This window comes from Arvicanthis niloticus, chromosome 1 (genome assembly GCF_011762505.2).
Source record: "Arvicanthis niloticus isolate mArvNil1 chromosome 1, mArvNil1.pat.X, whole genome shotgun sequence".
NCBI classification, from domain to species: Eukaryota; Metazoa; Chordata; class Mammalia; order Rodentia; family Muridae; genus Arvicanthis; species Arvicanthis niloticus.
In genome coordinates, this window is record NC_047658.1 from 138000956 (window position 1) to 138020725 (window position 19770).

Consider the following 19770-nt stretch of genomic DNA (forward strand, 5'->3'; position numbering starts at 1 on the left):
CACAAGGCCTATGCACCACTCTTGCAGTTTTAATCATTACATACTAGAAAACTTGTAATCAAATAGGCCTTCATTCATCAGACATCAGATCTGACCCCAATCAGATTTTTAAATGTAGCACTAACCTCAATTTTACCCTTTCTGACATTAAAAAAATAGGAAAATTTCTTTATACTGCTTTCATGTTTCACTAAGTAGTTACATGATTTTGTGTATAAATGTAAATGAACTTCAAGTGTAGTGGAGTCAATCTAGCCAGTATTAACTAGTATTGGCTTAATCTATGAGAAATAGTCACGCTAAATACTTGATCTGCACTGTGCATTTAAAGTTGTAGTGAAGACCATACAGTGGCTATCATCAGTTTAACATCTTTGGAATCTTTTGCATAGAAGTGGTCTCTTCACTTTCAAAATGAGCTTTCAAGATGCTGGCAGAAGTTAAAGGTTGGGAACAAAACTATCTAAGTGGCAGGTGCATTTATACCCAGGCAGGGACTGTTAAACCTGTGTAGAAAATACACTGGCTAGAGTTGAATTGGAGGTATTGTAAGAGATGATGATGTTGAAGATAGGAGTTTTTGAGGAAGATAGGAAACTTTATAGAGATAAACAAGAGACAGAATCCAGAGCCTCTTCCAGAAGAATTACCTCCAACTGGGTGCTCATCTAGTGAGAGAAAACCCAGTTACAGAATAGAGGGCCAAGACCTTTGCTTAAGGTAAGGCTCTCAGAAAATTGTACTGTTCTTTTAGCAACAGACATTTTGAAGAGAATGAGGTGGGAGGATGGAAAAGAGAGCTAGAGGAAAGAAGGGGAAAGACAGAGGGAAGAAAGAAAGCAGGAGGAGGAAGAGGAGGAAGAAGAGGAGGAGAAAAAGGAAGAGGAAGAAGAGGAGGAGGAGGAGGAAGAGGAGGGAGAGGAAGATGAGGGAGAGGAAGAGGAGGAGGGAGAAGAAAGTGAGCCTGAAAGCTGTCCATGGCAAGTGCATCCATACATCAGAGATAGGAAGTGTAGGCAAACCCTCTATTCTCAACAGTCTACAGGATCAGCACGAATCCATTTTAGAAACTGCTGCTTAAACAGCAGCTTAGTGGGAATGCTTAGAGGGAAAGTTCCTGAGCTCCTCTCTCAAAAAGGGAGCCTAGTCATAGATCTGTACTCTGCTACTTTAGACAGAAGAATACCTCTAGATAAGGAGTAAAAACTTCATTAGAACACTACAGAGCTCAGGTAGGTGGAAGTCTTGTCTGAGGCACATTTGGAGCTTACAGGTTTTGCACAGGTCTCTGCCTTGGGGCATACCTGCTCCACAGCATCCACCACGTGATCCCCCTCAGAGACTGCCTAGGTGTAGGCTACACTCATGCATGCCAAGGCAGAAAGCCTCAAACAGGCGCTGCCCTCCTGAACCCTCTTTCTTTCCTTTACACATTGCTTTTCTTATTCATAGCGAAGGCCAAGTTAGAAGAGCAGCTCTGTCCCCTTCTCCCCTTAGCTTACTTTGAAATAGACCGTTCCAGGCTGCCATGTGGGGTCCCTCTTCTCCTGTTTTAGGTTGTCTAATTAAATTTCTCTACTTCTGTCTATCTGTTCTCCTTTAGCTTGAACTATCTTAATGCCTCTTGTCGTCTTTATTAATCCCCCCACCGCCATCCCTTCAGTGTTTTCTTCATCACACCATTACTAATTTCTAGCTCAATGCTAATTATTTAATCCCCATTTTACCATTATTAATACTTATCATTAACAATGATCATACTAGATCCTTCTTGCTCAGTTACCACCCCAAAATGATTAGATTTGGAGGTGTGGTTTCAAAAATTGTTTATTATTATATTGTCATAGATTGCTGTTGCTTCTGCAGATGGGATTTTATTCTTGGAGTCATACTGAGGACTGAGCCTGACTTTGAGAACACTGAGTCTAACTACTGAGTTATAGTCACAGTCTAGCAGACAAATGGAAACCCTATCTTACTACAAACCAAATCTACTACAGCACCACAAATATTTCCATAGAAATAATAGAGGTGGTTAAAAAAAATTCCAAGCAATGACACAAATCTTGGCAGACATGTCCTAATAAAGAAATATAAGAAACATGAAAAAAAATCAATGCAGTGTGATTCTTCCAAACAGGTTGATGCCACAGAAATCAAATCTAATAAGAGAACAAATACTAGATGAAATCAAAAGAATTCAAAGAAACACTCATAAAAATGTTTAACAAAAATAAAAAGAACTCAAATACCTTAATGAATTAAAATAGAATCCAAGCTGTTAAATTAAAAGTAAGTAAATATAGGATATGAAACTGGGATTTAAAAATAAGTATTTAAAAAAATTGCTTCAAAGTATTGAAAATGGAAATTTTTTTTAGAATGCATCATCAATAGAATGGATTAAATAGAAGAAAATAAAGAAGCCTGACTATAATGAGAATGAATATAACATCCAGAACATAATAGAGATACATTAATAAAAAAGTATAATCAGGGCAGGAGAGAGCTATTTAATTATATTTATAAATCATGATCCTAGATGAATAAATACAAGCTAAAGGAATAGAAAACACATTCAATAACATTGCAGCAGGAAATTCTCTAAATCCAGTGGGAGGGATTTAGAATACCAGACAGACAAGACTCAGGAAAAACCTTCCTCACATCATGTTACAGCTAAACTTCTAATGTATAGAACAAAGAAAGAACACTGAAAGCTGCAGAGAGAGACATCACTTTCATGCCAAGGAAACAACAGTCACAACAAATAAAAGATTAAAATATTTTTTGTCTAATAACAGTGGAGAAAAACTGTAAATCCACGCAAAGAGAAACTAAAGGACCTATACAAACTCATTGCACTGAATAACACACTATTGAATAATGAATGAATGAATGAATGAGTGAGTGAATGAATGGGTCACGGAAAGATACATCAGCAAAAGAACTAAAAAAATTCTTCTAAGTGAATGGGATGAATGAGACAACATGACAGAACTCGTGAGATATGATGAAAACTTCCCTGAGGTAAGTTATAGCTATAAACACCTACATTAAACAGACATATAGAGGCAGAGGAGAAAACAAGAGTTAGCTAGGTCAAGGACTGGTGTCCTCCTTACCAAAGAATCTCCTTTGATAATAACTGTGGACAAGCTACACTTGGAAGGCAAGCCTCATGCTAGGGCTCCATGCTTTCTTTGTTTATATGGTTTTTTTTGGGGGGGGGTGAGGGGCTTGGGGGAAGGATTCTGCTTTGAGGAGCGATAAATATGATGTGGGGTGGGGAGAGAGAGGGTAAATATCTAGTAAAGAAATAAATATGGTCCAAACATTCTGTATGAAAAACCCCAAAACAAGAAAAATACCTACAGAAGTAAACAGAACAAAGCAAGAAATCCCAAGGGGCTTCCCAAGGTACCCAAGGGCAAGGCCACCCCAAATCAGCAGAGAGAAAGTACTGATGACAGTGGCAGATAGGGATTAAATGGCAACAAGAACAATGCAAAGGGCTCATGGCACAAAGAACTGAATCACTGGAAACCCTGAGCCAACCTGAACCAAAGAAACAGAAAGAATCAAATGAAGAAAATTATAGATGGAAAGGGGAAAATGTCAGTAGAATTTGGAGAATTGTTAGGACATACTTGGAAAACCTGTATTCAATAAGTCTGAGGACTTTTGTAAAGTAAGTGGGGAGATATGAACAGATTAATAGATTTATGGCAAGCTATAAGATTGAAGCAGTAATAAAAAGTATTGTGCTCCCCCGACCCTCATGTACAAAAAGACAAACTCAGATGGACTCATGACTGAATCCACCAGACCTTCAGGAACTCTGATGCTAACACTGCACAGAAGTCAGGGACTTCATGAAACATAAAGGCAGGAGCAGTGTAAAACTCATTTTATAAGGTCCTTATATACTCTTATCAAAACCAGACAAGAGACACTAAGAAAGAAATGGAAGAATGGGGAAGGGAAGAAGAAAGGTGAAGAAGGAGAGACAGGCAATGTTTGGGGAGGGCAGGAAGAAGGGCAAAAGAGGGAGAAGTGGGAGAGAGAGAGGAGAGAATGAGGAGAGAGAGACAATGAGAATGAATGCTTATTACAGAACAATAGGCGTATCAAACTTGGAAGCAAACATTCTTGTGAATGGAACTCAACTCTACATCAAAACATTATTCACCAGAACCAAAAGGGGTTTCATTAGCTTACAATGATGGCTCAACAGAGCAAATCAAATAATGTAAAACAACACTCTAATAGTCTCAAACCTGGAAACCATGTGCTCAAAACAACACATGCAGGAAAGACATTTGATAAGACCATCTTTCATGATAAAAATCTTGAGTTAAACATTGAATAGAAAAAAACCATATCTCAACACAATAAAGACTGTATCACTACACCTGTAAGAGGATTTCACTAAAATCAGGAACAACACATGAGTGTATTTCTTTTACTCAGTTCAGTTATTGAAGGCTTAGCTAAGGTGATAAGGCAGGAAAAATAAATATATAAACACACACATATATAAACATATATATAAATATAAAACAATATTTATATATTTTTTCATATATATGAAAAAATCAAATGGCCCTTATTGCAGATAATATAATCCTATACATGAGACCTTAAAGGACTCCACTAGAACTTCTTTAACTGATGTATACATTAAGCCAAGAGGCAGAATACAGAATCAGCACAGAAAAATTAATAGCCTTTCTGTGTAACAAAAAACATGTAGAGAAAGACAGTAGACAGTTCCATTCATGGTGGCTTCAAAAGGATAGACAAGAGTAAACTTAGCCAAGGAAGAGTTCATGAATATCGGGTAGCCCAGCCCCAATAGATAGCTCTACACTGCAGTTCATGTTTAGAAAATACTGCAGAAGAGGGCATAATGATTGTATGAGACAAAAATAACAGGAGGGCAGTTGTTAAGCAGTATCTCCTAGATACATCTATATCCATGGACATGCTAACGTAGAAGAGAGAAAATTTTCCACGGGGATCTATCCCAACATAAAGAACTATAGACAATTCCTAGGGATGAGCCTCCATTATTGGTTAGACACTACAAAACGTTCAGCTCTGAAGCCATAAACACACACACAATAAAATAGATTATCAGATTGTATTTATATATTTGTGCATACATATACATACATAGATATGTATGTACATAACAATAATAAAAGAAAAAGAGATTATCAATTTGATTGTGAACTGGAAGGGGAGGGACTCAAGAGAAGGTACTTGGGAAGTGCTGGAGGGAGGAAAGGGAAGAGAGAAAGTGATGTAATTCTATTTTAACTAAAAATAAAAATTAAAAATGCTTGAAAAAATAGAGGACAACACTACATGGAAAAACACTTCCTGCTTGTCAATCAGTATAGTTAATAGAGTAAAAATGGCCCCTTTTCTAACAGTGATTTACAGATTCAATGCAGTTGCAGCCAAAACTCAAATGATACCCTTCACAGAACTAGAAAAGACAACCCTAAAATTCATCTGGAAGCACAGAAGATCATGAATAGACAAAACAGTCCTTAGCAAAAATAACACTGGGGACATCATCACTCCTGACTTAAGTCATACTACAGAACAATAGTAACAAAACCAGCATGGTGTTAGCATTAAAAATAGACACAATGTCCAAGAATAGAGTTCCCATCAGTAAAATAATACAGCTCCAGCCAGAAACATACTCTGGAGAAAAGGTAGCCTCATTAACAAATGGTACTGGAAACACTGGATAGCCATCTGGTGGGAATGAAGCCAGGTCACCAACTCTGTCCATTTACTAAGTATCAGTTAACGTTAGATTAAAGACGCCCAAACTCTAATACTGTTAGATGAAAACATTTCACTATACAGGCATAGGTAAGAACTCTTCAAAACAACAAATTCCAGTGAGAGTATGCAGAAGAGGGACTCTTACATACTGTTGGTGGGAACACAGCCCCCATGATAATCATAAGTGAGAGACTACAGAAAACCAAAAACAATACTTTCAAATAACACAGTGGCACCATTTCTGTACACACACCTTATGGACTCAGGATGTACAAGTCAAGATGGTACAGAGATACCTACATATCCATTAATGCAGCACTGTTTACAGTGACCAAGTTATGGAATCAGCCTTCGGTATCTGTCAATTAGGTGAATGGATAAATATGTGCTTATACCCAACAGAGCTACTCAATCATGAGGAAGAATGAAAAAAATATGCCATTTTCTGTAGAATCAGTGCAACTGACAGTCGTGTGAAATGAAATAGAAAGATACAGACATATAGTGTGTGTTCTTGCTATAATAGGCATTAGAATTCTTTATAGATACATAAAATCACATGTGTGTGCATGTGTTCATGTGAGTGTGGACATGTGAGTGTGTGTATATGTGTGATTGTGTGTGTATGTGTGTGAGTGTGTGCATGTGAGTGTGTGTGAGTGTGGACATGTGTGTGCTTGTATGCGTGTAATTGTGTGTGTGTGTGTATGTGTGTGTGAGTGTGTGTATATGAAAATAGAAGAGATAGAGGGAGAAAGATGGAGGGAAGGGGGCCCTTGACAGAGGGCGGGAAGGTATACTGCAAAATTACAGGCTATACTTGAAAGAAACTGTCTTTGTGAAACACAAATTTAAAGAAGAACAGTCACTTGACTCATGAAAACTCCTGACTCCATAGAATCTTCAGGACAATAAGCTGTATGTGTTATTAACTATGGAGGAGTGCTAATGTGAAGGAGATATTATTAATTGGTAATAGATTAAACATATGTGTAGAAATTGTACACAGTTGATAAATCCACCTAAATTCATACAGCATTATAGGTTTTATACTTTTCCAAAAAGTAAGATTAAACTTATTGCTCATATTGAAATATTTTTATTATAAAAACCATTTTTATTTTAGCTAAAGATTATGGCAATTTTTCTCTTTACCAACATACACAGAGGGACCATTTTCCTCCTTATGGATAGGATCCTCTTCTGAACATGTTTAAATAAAACTTTCATGGATGAGTACTACATTTGGGGATAAAGTGACCTGAGTCAGAAGGGCAGTGATGCTTGTTTCTGGGAGTAATGCCCCCCCAAACTAACAATCTGTTAGTCACTGTGTAATGAACAGAATGTAGAGTCATGCTGGAATTTACACAGTTAGCCTTTTAATTGTTTAGAGAAAAGGTCTCATTTAGCCCAGGCTGGCCACAAACTAATTACTCTTATCCTCTCAGGAAGCAAAACTTGTTTAAAGGCTAGAAACATGTCTGATATTGCTGCAGTCCAGATAGACTATTTGGTTTTTTTAGGGGCTGGGTGTAGATGAATTTTTGTTGAATGTGTTATGTTCATACATTAGCTTGAAAAAAGAAGTACATTTGTGATATAAGAAACAAAAAAGTACACGCTCTGTAAATGCTAACTTTGAGATGAACTGTTTTAAGCCATGGAGAAATGTATCCAGTGCCTTCCAAATTTAGACAGATGTTTCTAGGATCACAACTAAGTTTGGAAGGGAGAGAAGTTATTTTAAGATACTAATTTTAATTTGGATTTCCCTGATGACTAAGGACTTTGAACATTTCTTTAAGTGCTTCTTAGCCATTTGAGATACCTCTGTTGTGAATTCTCTGTTTAGTTCTATACCCCATTTTTTGATTGGTTTTTTTTACACCAATCAGAATGATTAAGATAAAAAACTCAGGTGACAGCATGATGGTGAGGATGTGGAGAAAGAAGAACACTCCTGCATTGCTGGTGGGATTGAAAACTGGTACAACCATTTTGATCTGCCTGAAGACCCAGCTATGCCACTCTTGGACATACACCCAAAAGATGCTCCACCATGCCACAGGGCACATGCTCTACTATGTTCATAGAGGCCTTATTTGTGATAACCAGAAGCTGGAAACAACCCAGATGTCTCACAATGGAAGAATGGATACAGAAAATGTGGTTCATTTACACAATGGAATACTACTTAGCTATTAAGAATGAGGATATCATGAATTTTGCAGGCAAATGGATGGAACCACAAAATATCATCTTGAGTGAGGTAACTCAGACACAAAAGGACATACATGGTATGTACTTACTAATAAGTGGATGTTAGCCAGAAATGTATAGAATACCCAGGATACAATCCACAGCACTCAAGAAGGTTAACAAGCAGAAGGGCCCAAGTGAGGATGCTTCAATCTCACTTGGGAGGGAGAATAAAGCAATCATGGGGGCAGAGGGAGGGAGGGACCTGGGTGGGAGAGAGGAAGGGGAGGGGGAAGGGGGAAGGGGGAAGGGGGAAGGGGAAAGGGGAAAGGGGGAAGGGGGAATGTTATCAGGTGTTGGGGTGGGGACAGGAGTGAAGCCCTGAGGGCTAGCAGAATGTTTGGCGATAGGCAACCTCAGAAGTTAGGAGGTGGGGGGACCCTCTAGAATGTACCAGAGACCTGAGAGGTGAGAGACTCACAGGACTCAAAGGCAGAGACCTTGGGTGAAATGCCCAACAGTGGGGAGAGTTGTAGAGTCCACCTCCAGTAGAAAGACAGGGCATATCAAGTGGAGGGATGGGGTTGCCATCTCAAAGTCAAAAACTCTGACCCAGAATTGTTCCTGTCTAAAAAAAACTGCAGGGACAAAAATGGAGAAGACTTGAGGGAAAGACGGTCCAGTGACCAGCCCAACTTGGGATCCATCTCAAGGGAAGGCTCCAAGATCTGACATCTATTACTGATGCTATGGTGTGCTTAGAGACAGGAGCTTGGCATGGGTGTCCTCCGAGAGGCTCAACAAGCAGCTAACTGAGACAGATGCAGATACTTACACCCAACCATTGGACTGAAGTCAGGGACCTTTGTGTTTCAATTAGGGAAAAGCTGGAAGAAGCTGAGAAGGAGGGTGACCCAATAGGAAAACCAGCAGTCTCAACTGACCTGGACCTCTGAGGTCTCTCAGACACTGCACCACCAACCAGGCAGCATACACAAGCTGGTCCAAGGCTCTGACACATATACAGTAGAGGACTGCTTGGTCTGGCCTTAAAGGGAGAAGATGCCCAACCCTTGAGAGACTTGAGTCCCCAGGGAGTAGGGAAACCTGAGGGGGGCAACATCCTTTTGGAGACAAGAGGAAGAAGGAATGGGATGATGAACTATGGGTGGGCAGACCAGGACAGGGTTAATGGTTGAACTGTAAAAAAAAGATAAACAATAATTTTTAAAAGATACTAATTTTAAATATTTTTCATGAAAAATATACTTCCATGTATACATAGTATATAAATTTCCATAAATTCAAAAGGTGTGTATGAAAGTTAATTGTATTTTCTATCCTTCATGGAGCCTGAAATGTGTTACAGTTACTGATGCAGAAACTATAGGAACACGATGAATTAGCCCAATACTTTATTTGCATCTGTCAAAGGACAGCTAGATTTTGCTCCCTGTTTTTTTCTGCTTAGAAACTAGCTTTGTTGAAACCAGTGTAACAATTCGCTTTTTGTCTTCTTTCATGAGTCACATGTCCGTTTGCCAGCAGTTTGTCCTTCAGTATCAGCTACTATTATCCTTCATTGGTCTCCTTTCTAAATGTTAGACTGCAGCCACACGTAACAGTCTACATATGCACATGTGCACACTACAAGCTGGGATTCGTATATTAATAAAAATACGTGAATTTTTATCTTTCTGAGTTTGGGTGGCCTCACTTTCTGTCTATCCAGTTTTCTGTTAATTTCATGGTTCAATTTTCTTTACATCTGAGTAATATTTCACTCTGTGTGTGTGTATTCATTACCTATTTATTGGTTGATGGACATGCCAGTCCCATTTTTGTGTTATTGTAAATATAGCAGCAATTAAACATGGATGTGTGACTCTTGCTATGGTGGGATACAAAGTTCTCCAGGCATTTACCCAAGAGTGGAGTAGCTGACTCACATGGTAGTACTATTTTTAATTTTTTGAGGGTTCTCCAAACTGACTGCCATAATGGTATACCTATTTCACCCTTACCAGCTGTGAATAAGGATTCCTTTCTCCATCCTGATATCTTTCCCAACATTATATAGTCATTTTGATTGGGGTGAGGTGTTCTAGTTTCAACTCTGTCATAGGATTTCTCTTTTCTTCTGGTGGATAAACCAGAGAAATATAATTGACAGTAAAAGGGAGAAAATCCAAATGAAGCCCCATAGCTTCAGAGTGGCGACTCTCACTGCATAGAAAAGTTCACTGTAATATATTGAAGCTGGAACCAGCTATATGTTTGTTTAAGAGCTACCTGAATCCAGCTGCATGATCATTTCATTTGTAAATTTATTACACTAAAATGATTTAATAGAATGGAAGAAAAAGCAATGAGGGAGAGTCTCTTTGTTCTGTACTGAATGTTGCTCTATTAGTGTCTTTTAGACTCAACCTTCATTATTTAGCTAAACGTCTTTCTCCTCGTTAGGAATCAATACTACAAATCATAATTATTTTTTATTTTATTTCATAAACAAAACAAATAATTCCATAGTGACTCTTACACAAGGGAGAGTACAGTTGGAGAAAGACTGTGTCAAAATTAGGCAAAATTGTAGTTTTTAATTTCTGATGAGTGTGAGAGAACACAGGAGAGCCCTGCTACCCAGTAACGCGACACGACAGCTATTCCATCTCCCTGCTGTGTGGGTTGGCAATAGGAGCTCTTAAAATGTTTCATCTTACTAGGGGTTTCCCTTTGGGATTAAGCTCCTTTCCTTTTAAAAGTGATGAAATGAAACTCTGGTGACTGAGTAGCAGGTTTATCACTTCATTTCTTGCTTAATCAACTCTGTCTATTTTGTTCCCAGTTGCTTTACATGGCACTCCATGCCTGCTAGCCTTTGAAGTGCATACGAAGGAAGCGTGCAGGAATGCTGAGCAGGTGGCCTGGATGCCATTATGAAGAATACAGGACTCTGCTACACACATGTGGCCTCTCGGAGTAGGGTGGTTATTCAAACTTCAGGATTCAAAAACTGGATTCACTAAATTAATTAGGGATACCTAAGTATACCCTTTGGCATGAGTCTGACTCTTATTTGCACATTTAGAATACCATGGTATAAAAAGGTTATGGAGCAAATGCTGTCACCGCAGTGTTCTGCACTGAAACCCATTCCTTAATGAGAGTTTGCCTTTGCAGTTTAGAAAAGAAACGGGTAAATAAAAGGAGGCTACTTCAGGTGCATACAGGTTGGCATGAAGGAGACTGGAAACTGCTTCCTGTCATCCTCATGGTAGATCTGAAAATAAGAAGCTTTAGTGGTTTAGGGGAATTTAATGGCATCTGTCTCTGAAGGTCTCTAGACCTCAGGCTTTTACTCTGAGAGGAGAAATGTGGCCTAGCAATGGGGAGAAGAAAAGATAAGCTGTTCTATTCTAATTCCTCTGTAAACACAGTGGGGGTGATAAGTGAAGACAGCTATTATGAGTGTATTTTAATAATAAGTGTCAATTATCATTATGAGAAAATTAATAACATTGAAATTCATTGACCAAGGATAATATATTATAGTACTGTGGTGACTCTAATTTTTTAAATCATTACAACCTCATGAGAGACAAGTTCTATTTTTATCTTAATTTAATAGAAAAGAAAACTGAGGTCCAGGAGAGTTAATATAATAACCAAGCTGGAAACAAGAATTCTAACATCTAACTCCACGTTTTTATCGTGTTATGTTGTCTGATTATTTTTTCTCTACAGCTATTTTGCCACCGAAATAGGAACAGCAGAAGATTTAGACAAAGGGGAATCTGAATGTTTGGTAGAAACAATGATATAGCATCGTTATGGTTAAGGAGTTAATCATCGTAGCCATTCTGGGTTGCTCAGTTCAGGTTCTTAAATTCTAGAAATTAAAAAAATTCTCTCTCTCTCTCTTTCTCTCTCCTCCTCCTCTTCTTCCTCCTCCTCTTCCTCCTCCTCCTCCTCCTCTTCCTCCTCTCCTTCCCCCTCTCTCTCTCCCTCTCTCTTCCTCTCCTTCCCTCTCCCTCCCTCTCCCCCCCCCCCAAGTGGTGTGTATGGTATGTTGGGGCACACTGATGCCATGCCATTGTGTGCTTGTGGAGGTAATAGGACAATTTCATGGAGCCAGTTCTTTCCTTCCACAATTACTGAGGATCAAGCTCAGGTTTCAGACTTTCTCAAATGCTTTTTATTTGCCTGCTGAGCCATCTCTGTGGCCTGGAACATTGTTTAGTTTTTTTTTTTTTTTTTTTTTTTTTTTTTTTTTTTTTTTTTTTTTTTTTTTTTTAAGTTCAGGGTTTGTAATGGTTTTAATTGTCGACTTCACACAATCTAGAATCACTAGAGTTTATGAGGGACTCTTTAAAACAGCCTGGCTTCTAGGCCTGTGTCTGGAGTTGTTTTGATTTTATCCATTGAGGTGAAAAGACCTGTCCGCTGTGGGCGCCACCATTTCTGAGGATGGAACTTCTGTACTGAGCTATAGTGAGAAAGCTGACAACAGGCAAGCATGTGTTAGCTCCCTGCTCTTTGCTCTTGACAGTGGCTGCACTCTAAAAGCTGCCTATGTTCTTGCTGCTTTGATTTCCCTGCAACGATGGACTGTAACTTGGAACTGGGAGCCAGACAAATATTTTCTCCTCCTAAAGTGCTTTAGTCAGGGTCATCTACCACAGCAACTAGATAAGAAACTAAAAAAACACATATACTTCTTTGTTTCATGGAAGTAGTGGGAAGAATATAGACATTTGTTAAAGCCAAAAAAAAAAAAAAAAAAAAAAAAAAAAACCAAACCCTCAGTTAAAACTAAACCAAACCAAACAACAACAACAACAACAACAAAAGTCCATCCTGGGCAATAACGACAGTTCTCACTGTATGGATGTCTTCCACTTTCATGAGTCATCTTGACATTCTCCCTGTGACATGAGCCATACCCTGGGCTCTCCTCCCAGAGAAGCTACATGAGCAGAATTACAAACTGGACATGAACTTGAAGATTATAAAGTGGCTTCAAATATAAAGTTAAACATTTTAGTTTGGAGTGTGGCTTTGTCAGCAAGCCTTTGTTCTTACGCTTTGGTTTTCATGAGTATTTTCTATGATGCATCACTCACGTTACCTGAGCCTCAGCCTCTCTCTTCCACACACCAGTTTGAGCTGCTCCTGCTTTGCTTACGGTTTCATCTTATTCTCTTTATGCAGCAAATGGGGAGTCCCCAAAGCTAGGAGCAATTTTTCCTAATTAAACTTCGAAGTCTCCCATGAGTGATATGGAAAAAAAATATAATGCAAGAAAATAAAGCTTTATATTTTGGATTTGTATATTAGCTAAATATAGTTTTTTGGTACAGGAAATCTTAGGACTACAGAATAAGTTAATATTTAAGATTAAAACCACTAACACTGACAGGTTACAAAGATGTTTGTGGGTAAATCTTTTTTGAAAACAGGTGCCTCAGACCAAAAAAGAAAAAGTGGAACAGATTATGGATGTTATTGTAAAGCAAAGAGATTCATTTTTCACATATGACTTTTAAAGCCAATCTCATTATTTTACAATCATTTCACATTAGGATAACTAAGATATCTTTTTATTTCTTTATAGTGGTACTTAAAGACTAAAGGTACACATATATGACATACATATGAGTGACATTGCAAATGGAATTGGTTTTCTGGAAGACATATAGCAAACACATCACACTGGACACATTACAAAGTTCATTAGTTAAGAACATGGGAAAAACACATGATAGAAAGCTGATAATAGAAAGGAGACTGCTCTCTGAATAAAATTTAAATTTCTCATGATGCCCTCATCTCCTCCAAACAAAGTAAGTTATTTAGAAATTCTCCTGACAGAAATTTATCTAAACTGACAAAAAAAAAATTTAGGAACTGTTAAGATCAACAGTTTGGGCATATCCTTATACAAAATGCTGCAGGTATCAGCTGCATATCAAGAAAACAGTTACGAAGCTCTTAGTTCTTTTAGGTCATGGAGATTAAAATTTCAAATTTCTAAGTTCTTCATATGTCATTGGTGAGTTCATAATCTCATACCTGGGAAATGTTTAGGATGCTACTATGCAATTTAGTGTTATTTTAAAATGTTGTTTAATTGATTATTATTGGTAAATAACAATTAGTTGGCTCAAGTTATAAATATTACATACTTTTTATTATGTTCAGAACTGTGTTTCCATGTGTTAAGAATCTATGCATTTTAGATATTCTGTGTACTCTCTAATACATTTTTAGGATGTGAAAGATTACATAAATTATGAATTCTGAGTTTAAGGACATTGCTCTGATCCCAATGGATGCACTGACACACCAAAGATTTATGAATATTATATCAACATTTTGCAAACTAGCTACATTTCAAATGTAGATGAAGGATTTGGGTGTTCTTTTATTCTTTTTAAAAATATTCTAATTACATGTGCATGTATTTGTACGTGGGCATGTACAAATACATGCAGGTTTTCAGGGAAGCTAGAAGAAGGTCTCAGATTTACTGGAAGAAGAGTTAGAGGGGTTGTGAACCACCTGATATGAATGCTGGGAACTGAACTTGGGTCCTCTAGAAGAGCAGCAAACACCTTTAACTGCTAAAATATTTCTCTAGGCCAGGGGTGCTGGTTTTCTTTGAATATCTACAAAAAACAGTAAAGTATAATATCCAAACAGAGAAAATCAGGTGGATATGTATAAGATCTCCCCGAGATGGAATATATACATGTACATCATATACATATACATGTACATCATATACATACACATAAACATACACACATGTGTGTATCAATACATAAACATTCATATGTATAAATGAACATACATATGCATAGATTTGGTCTTTTAAAACTCTATTTCCTCTTATGTGATTAAGTTTCCCCTAATTTTGTGTGTATTTTTCAGAGAATTTTCTACTAGTTTTCAGTTTTCAGGCCAGTACTAATTATCAACTTGAAGTGGTCTCACAATTGTTTTTGTCAAAGCTATTGTAAAGCGATATTTCAAACATCCTCAGACAATCTCTGTATTTTACAAAACAGGTATCTTGAAGTAATTCTCTGGAAATCTGTAGACATAACATTGTTTTTTTGTCAAGTAAAACAGTTATTTCACTGTCCATAGACTTTATTAGGAAACTTATTTTTAATTTTATTTGTGTGTGTGTGTCAGTGTGCGTGTGCGCGCGTGTGGTGCACAAACACATATGCAAATGAGAGCATTGTTGTGGAGGCCCAAAGACAGCATGACATCATTTGGAGGCAGTGTCCAGAGTGGGTGCTAAGAGTTAAAATCTCCTGACCACTGAGCCATCTTTCTCTCCCTTGCCCATAATCCTTAAAACTGGTTTTAAGGAACTATATCAAATACCCTCAAATCATGCTCTAAGGCAGTGTTTTTCAACCTTCCTGATGCTGAGACCCTTTAATACAGTTCCTCATGTTGTGGTGACCCCCAACCATAACATTATTTCACTGCTGTAATCTTGCTACTGCTATGAATCCTAATATAAATATCTGATATGCAGAATTATCTGATATGTGACCCCCCCAGTCACATATCAGATATTCTGCAACATAGATGTTGAAAACCACTGCTCTGAGAAATTTCTAGTCTTCACAGTAAGGATCTGTCTTCAGTCCTGATCTGTGTTCCTACACTCCAGAGCCAAACCATGCAATTATAAATGCTGTCATTGACCTTCGTTAGCCATTAAAACTCACCAAAATTATAACTTGTTAAATTCTTGGAAAAACTGTAAGGCTGGATCAGTGCTGGCTAGGTTTTGTTACCTTTACACAAACAAGCATCATTTAAGAAGGAGAATCGCAACTGAAGAATTGTCTTCATCAGGTCTGTCTATGGGCACATCTGAGGAATTCTCTCGGTTAATGACAGATATGGAGCATCCCGCCTTAAGTGTGGGTTATGCTGCCTTAGGCAGGTGGTCCTGGGCCATGAATTTGAGAGGGAGGGGGATGAAAGGGGTTGGAGAAAGAAGAGGGTGGGAAGACTTAACGTAACCATCTTTAAAAAATGATAATAATCAAAAGAAAGCAAGATGAGCAAGCCATGAAAAGCAAGCCAGCGAGCAGCCTTCGTCTACTTTCTGCTTAGTTCCTGCCTCCGGTTCCACATCGGACTTTTTTCAGTGGCGGACTTTAGACCTGTGAATCGCCCCCAAAATCTTTCCTCCCTAAGTTGTTTCTGGTCATGGCATTTATCACAGCAGCAGAAACTAGGGCAGGCTCCATTAATTGATAGGTGAAGTTTAGAAAAGCAGGCAGGTTTGACTGTCTGTTTTCTGCACCCTTACTGGATTTTTAGATTCACAATTAAGAACAACCAGAGCCTCACAGGCGCATTCTGGGTATTCATGTCTGAAACAGTAGTAATTATTATAGCAGCTTTAGCCCATGTTACGGGGAAATATGATGCAGATTCAGGGGAACACACCTTAGCTCTTAGACCTTTTCTAATACTTCAGCAAATGACACTTTCCTGCGTCAAAGCCAGAGAGCCTAACCGCAACACAAACAAACATCAAGAATAGCTCTGGCTCACTTGACTGGTACGTCGTCGGGATTCCTCCTGACCTCGGGTAGCAACAGTAACTGTTTACCGCACTTTACACAGTGCTGGGGAGTTCCTAGCACACTGTACTGGAGTCTCCTACCAGGGACTCCCCCATGGCCAGCAGAGACATGGGAGTAACTATATTCTTTAACCCCGCAGCATTGGAACGCAGCTACCCCAGTCACCAGGACATAATTCCTTTCTTAACTTTTCTTGAAAAAGTCAGATTTTAAATTCCTATTTCTACCAAATACAAAATAGAGCTATGTTCTTATGATTTTTAATACCACATTCACACAATCTGCCTAACAAATAAACTTGGACAGAAGTGTCTTTACCATGTCCCATAATGTGTATCTATTTACCTAGTGAAATAAACTACATGAAGTTTATATAATGAGAAATAAACTATAATAAACATCCAAACCATTATCACTGTAATCTAATCAGGTACTTACAATTATAGACTACCACTGCATTTATTTTATGTATATAAATATGTATATATACATATATATATATAATATACTACAGTTTCTTTTCTGTGTTTACACTTAAAATAATTTAATCATAGCATAATTAAATTAATAAGCACTGATCAGAACTCAGGAAGGAAGGTCATAGACAATCAGGGAGTGCAAATACTGATTTAAGACTCCTCATTAAATGAATGTGCTTAACAGTTACTCAGTACAAAGAGCTTTCTGTGAGGCAATTTGCAGTTTGTTTTGAGTGACTGCATATCCTAGCCCACACTGACAAACAATCTCAGACATGCCTGCATGCAGGTGCCTGCTTCTGATTAGAGCAATGATAGTTAAAAATAAGAGGTAAACTAGGCTCCTCTTAGGCTAGAAGAGAGAAGCTTTGAAAAGCATTTAAAGAAAATTCACCTACCAGCTCTACTCGTCCGAAACCTCCAACTCCCAGGGTGTCGATGATGTTGAAGTCAGACAGCTTCAGGTTGGCGAAGAAGGCAGCTTCGGCTTCATATCTGGATTTTTTGATGTGAAAAAATGGAAATTTCTTAGATGCGCAAACACGAGTACCACGTATGAATGTACTGGAATGGCAAGACGGCGGCACGGGCTTGACCCGCTTCAATTCCATTTTGCTCTTAGAGTCTGCGTTTTCTCACACGCATAATTTTTTGATCCCAGCTGTATAAAATAACATAGACTTGCACTTGTTTTTCAAAGGAGAAAAAATACAGAGTATCCAGTGCATGCCAGTCAAGTGACCTCTACGGCCCCGTTATCAACTCAGTCACATCTTGGTGTTTTCTACGGGTCTTCTTGTGAGTGTGGATTGTTTGAGTTGCTCTCTTGTGGATTGGTTTTGGATTTTTGGGGTTTGCTTGGTTTTGCTTTTGCTGCTCAGGTTTTAGACAGCAGTTTCTCATTAGTTTCCCTTATCCACAGATTGACAGTGTCTTCTATCAGTATTTATCAGAAGTGGCAGGATCCAGAGACAAGTAGGGGTGTCTCTGAAGTGAAATCACAGCCAGGTTTTAGAAAAACAAAACAAAACAAAACAAAAAACAAAACAAAACAAAAAACAGATCCGAAAAGCTGAGGACTGAGGTGCAAATGTTTGAAATGAAGGAGCCCCCAGGAACACAGTACCATCCCTTATAAAGGTCTTTCCTCTGCTCACATCTGTTCACTGACTCTCTGCTAGCAATCTCAGGGTCTTTAGGTTTACAAGCCTCTTTTATATGAGTGGCGAGAAGCATGGACTAGCATCCAGGTCTGACTGCACAAGTGTCAATCTGACAGGGGCAAGAGGCCAAAATGTGCTCCTGTCCAATGAGAAAACAGAGTATGAGTTGCTTAAAATAGCCCCTGCTTAAAGGCCCTGCTATTTTTAGAAAGGGCAGGAAGGCTTAAAGTGGAGATGATCAGCCCACTGACTAAAGCCAGGTCAGGGGACCATTCAGCTGTCTCAAAATTGAAGTGTTGAAAAGTCACTATGTATGACCTTTGACCTTCAGGCCAATAGGATTCAATCTAGTACTGTACAATGCACAGACATGAAGAATATATTTGAGGAAACGACATGTACACAGCTTGTATAATGACTACCTTTACCATAATCCCAGCACCCATGGCGTTATGCTGTATGGCACTTTTTTTGAGTGTAATCCAACACACCTTTAAACACCATACTGTAAAGCACACGATATCTTCTTAGACAAGATTCCAACTCCCTTTGATTTACCGTTAGTGTTATACCTTTTCAACAAGTCTCTCACTGACAGACAACTCAGAGTGGATGAAAACAGGCAGAAAAACACTAGTCTTTTTTTTTTTTTCTAATTTGCTTATTGTGTGTATTCTGCTACTTTGAACGAACCTTTATAGGCAAAGCTGGTAAATCCAAGAACATTTGCAGATTTCTCTCATTAACTACCCAGTTCAAAGGTCCCCAGAGCAGTGCAGGACCTGGGCAGCTAGACAGAAACATAAGGGGCAAATGCACATATCTAACATTCCAAATACCGGCTGCTCTTGGAACGTTAAACCTCCAGCCCATTTAATGAGGCAGGGCAGAGTTGACTCCAACAGGTGCTTCAACAAGACATCTGTGGAGATCAGACTCTGTGAGGGTTCGTAGGCACTGAGTCATTTCCTGGTTGTCTAGATGAACACTTCCCCACTAGCATTTCTTCAGTTTTTGATTTGTGTTTTTGAAAACAAAATCTGGTTTTCTTTAAAACGTAGAGTTTTTTTTTTTTTTTTTTAAATATTTTTGAAAACTTCATATCCGATGCTATTTTGTGAGCCTCATAAAAACACACAGGAAGGGAAGCTGAAAGGGAAAATGTAAAGAAACAACCGGTTGGTTCTGACTTCTCAGCCAGTTGCTGAATTTTCAGGCTAACACGTCAGCTACTGGTTCATTAATTAGCGCAGTTGCTGCTTTCCTTTCAGTTTTTGCTTTGCTTTGCTCTGTCTGTTTCTTGAGACAAAGCCTTTTTTACATAAGCCAGGCTGGCTTTAACCTTGTGATCCTCCTGCTTCAGCATCTCCAGGACTGGGATTATACATGTGTACTACCAGATTAGGATAATTGATACTTTTATTAATTTGAAATAACATTATTTAGAATAAAACACTACTAAAATGCCATGTCAGAACTAATAATCCTCAC

The 19770-nt window shown here is 38.4% G+C and overlaps 1 protein-coding gene across 2 annotated transcripts in view; it reads right to left on the reverse strand.

Annotated features, from left to right (window-relative positions):
* Positions 1-19770, reverse strand: part of Prkg1 (protein kinase cGMP-dependent 1) — a 1132342-nt gene that overhangs the window by 33426 nt on the left and 1079146 nt on the right. For both annotated transcript variants that reach the window (XM_034518638.2, XM_034518571.2), the window contains exon 10: positions 17515-17611. In XM_034518638.2, coding sequence (XP_034374529.1) covers positions 17515-17611 — 97 coding nt within the window. The remainder of the gene's footprint in view (positions 1-17514; positions 17612-19770) is intronic.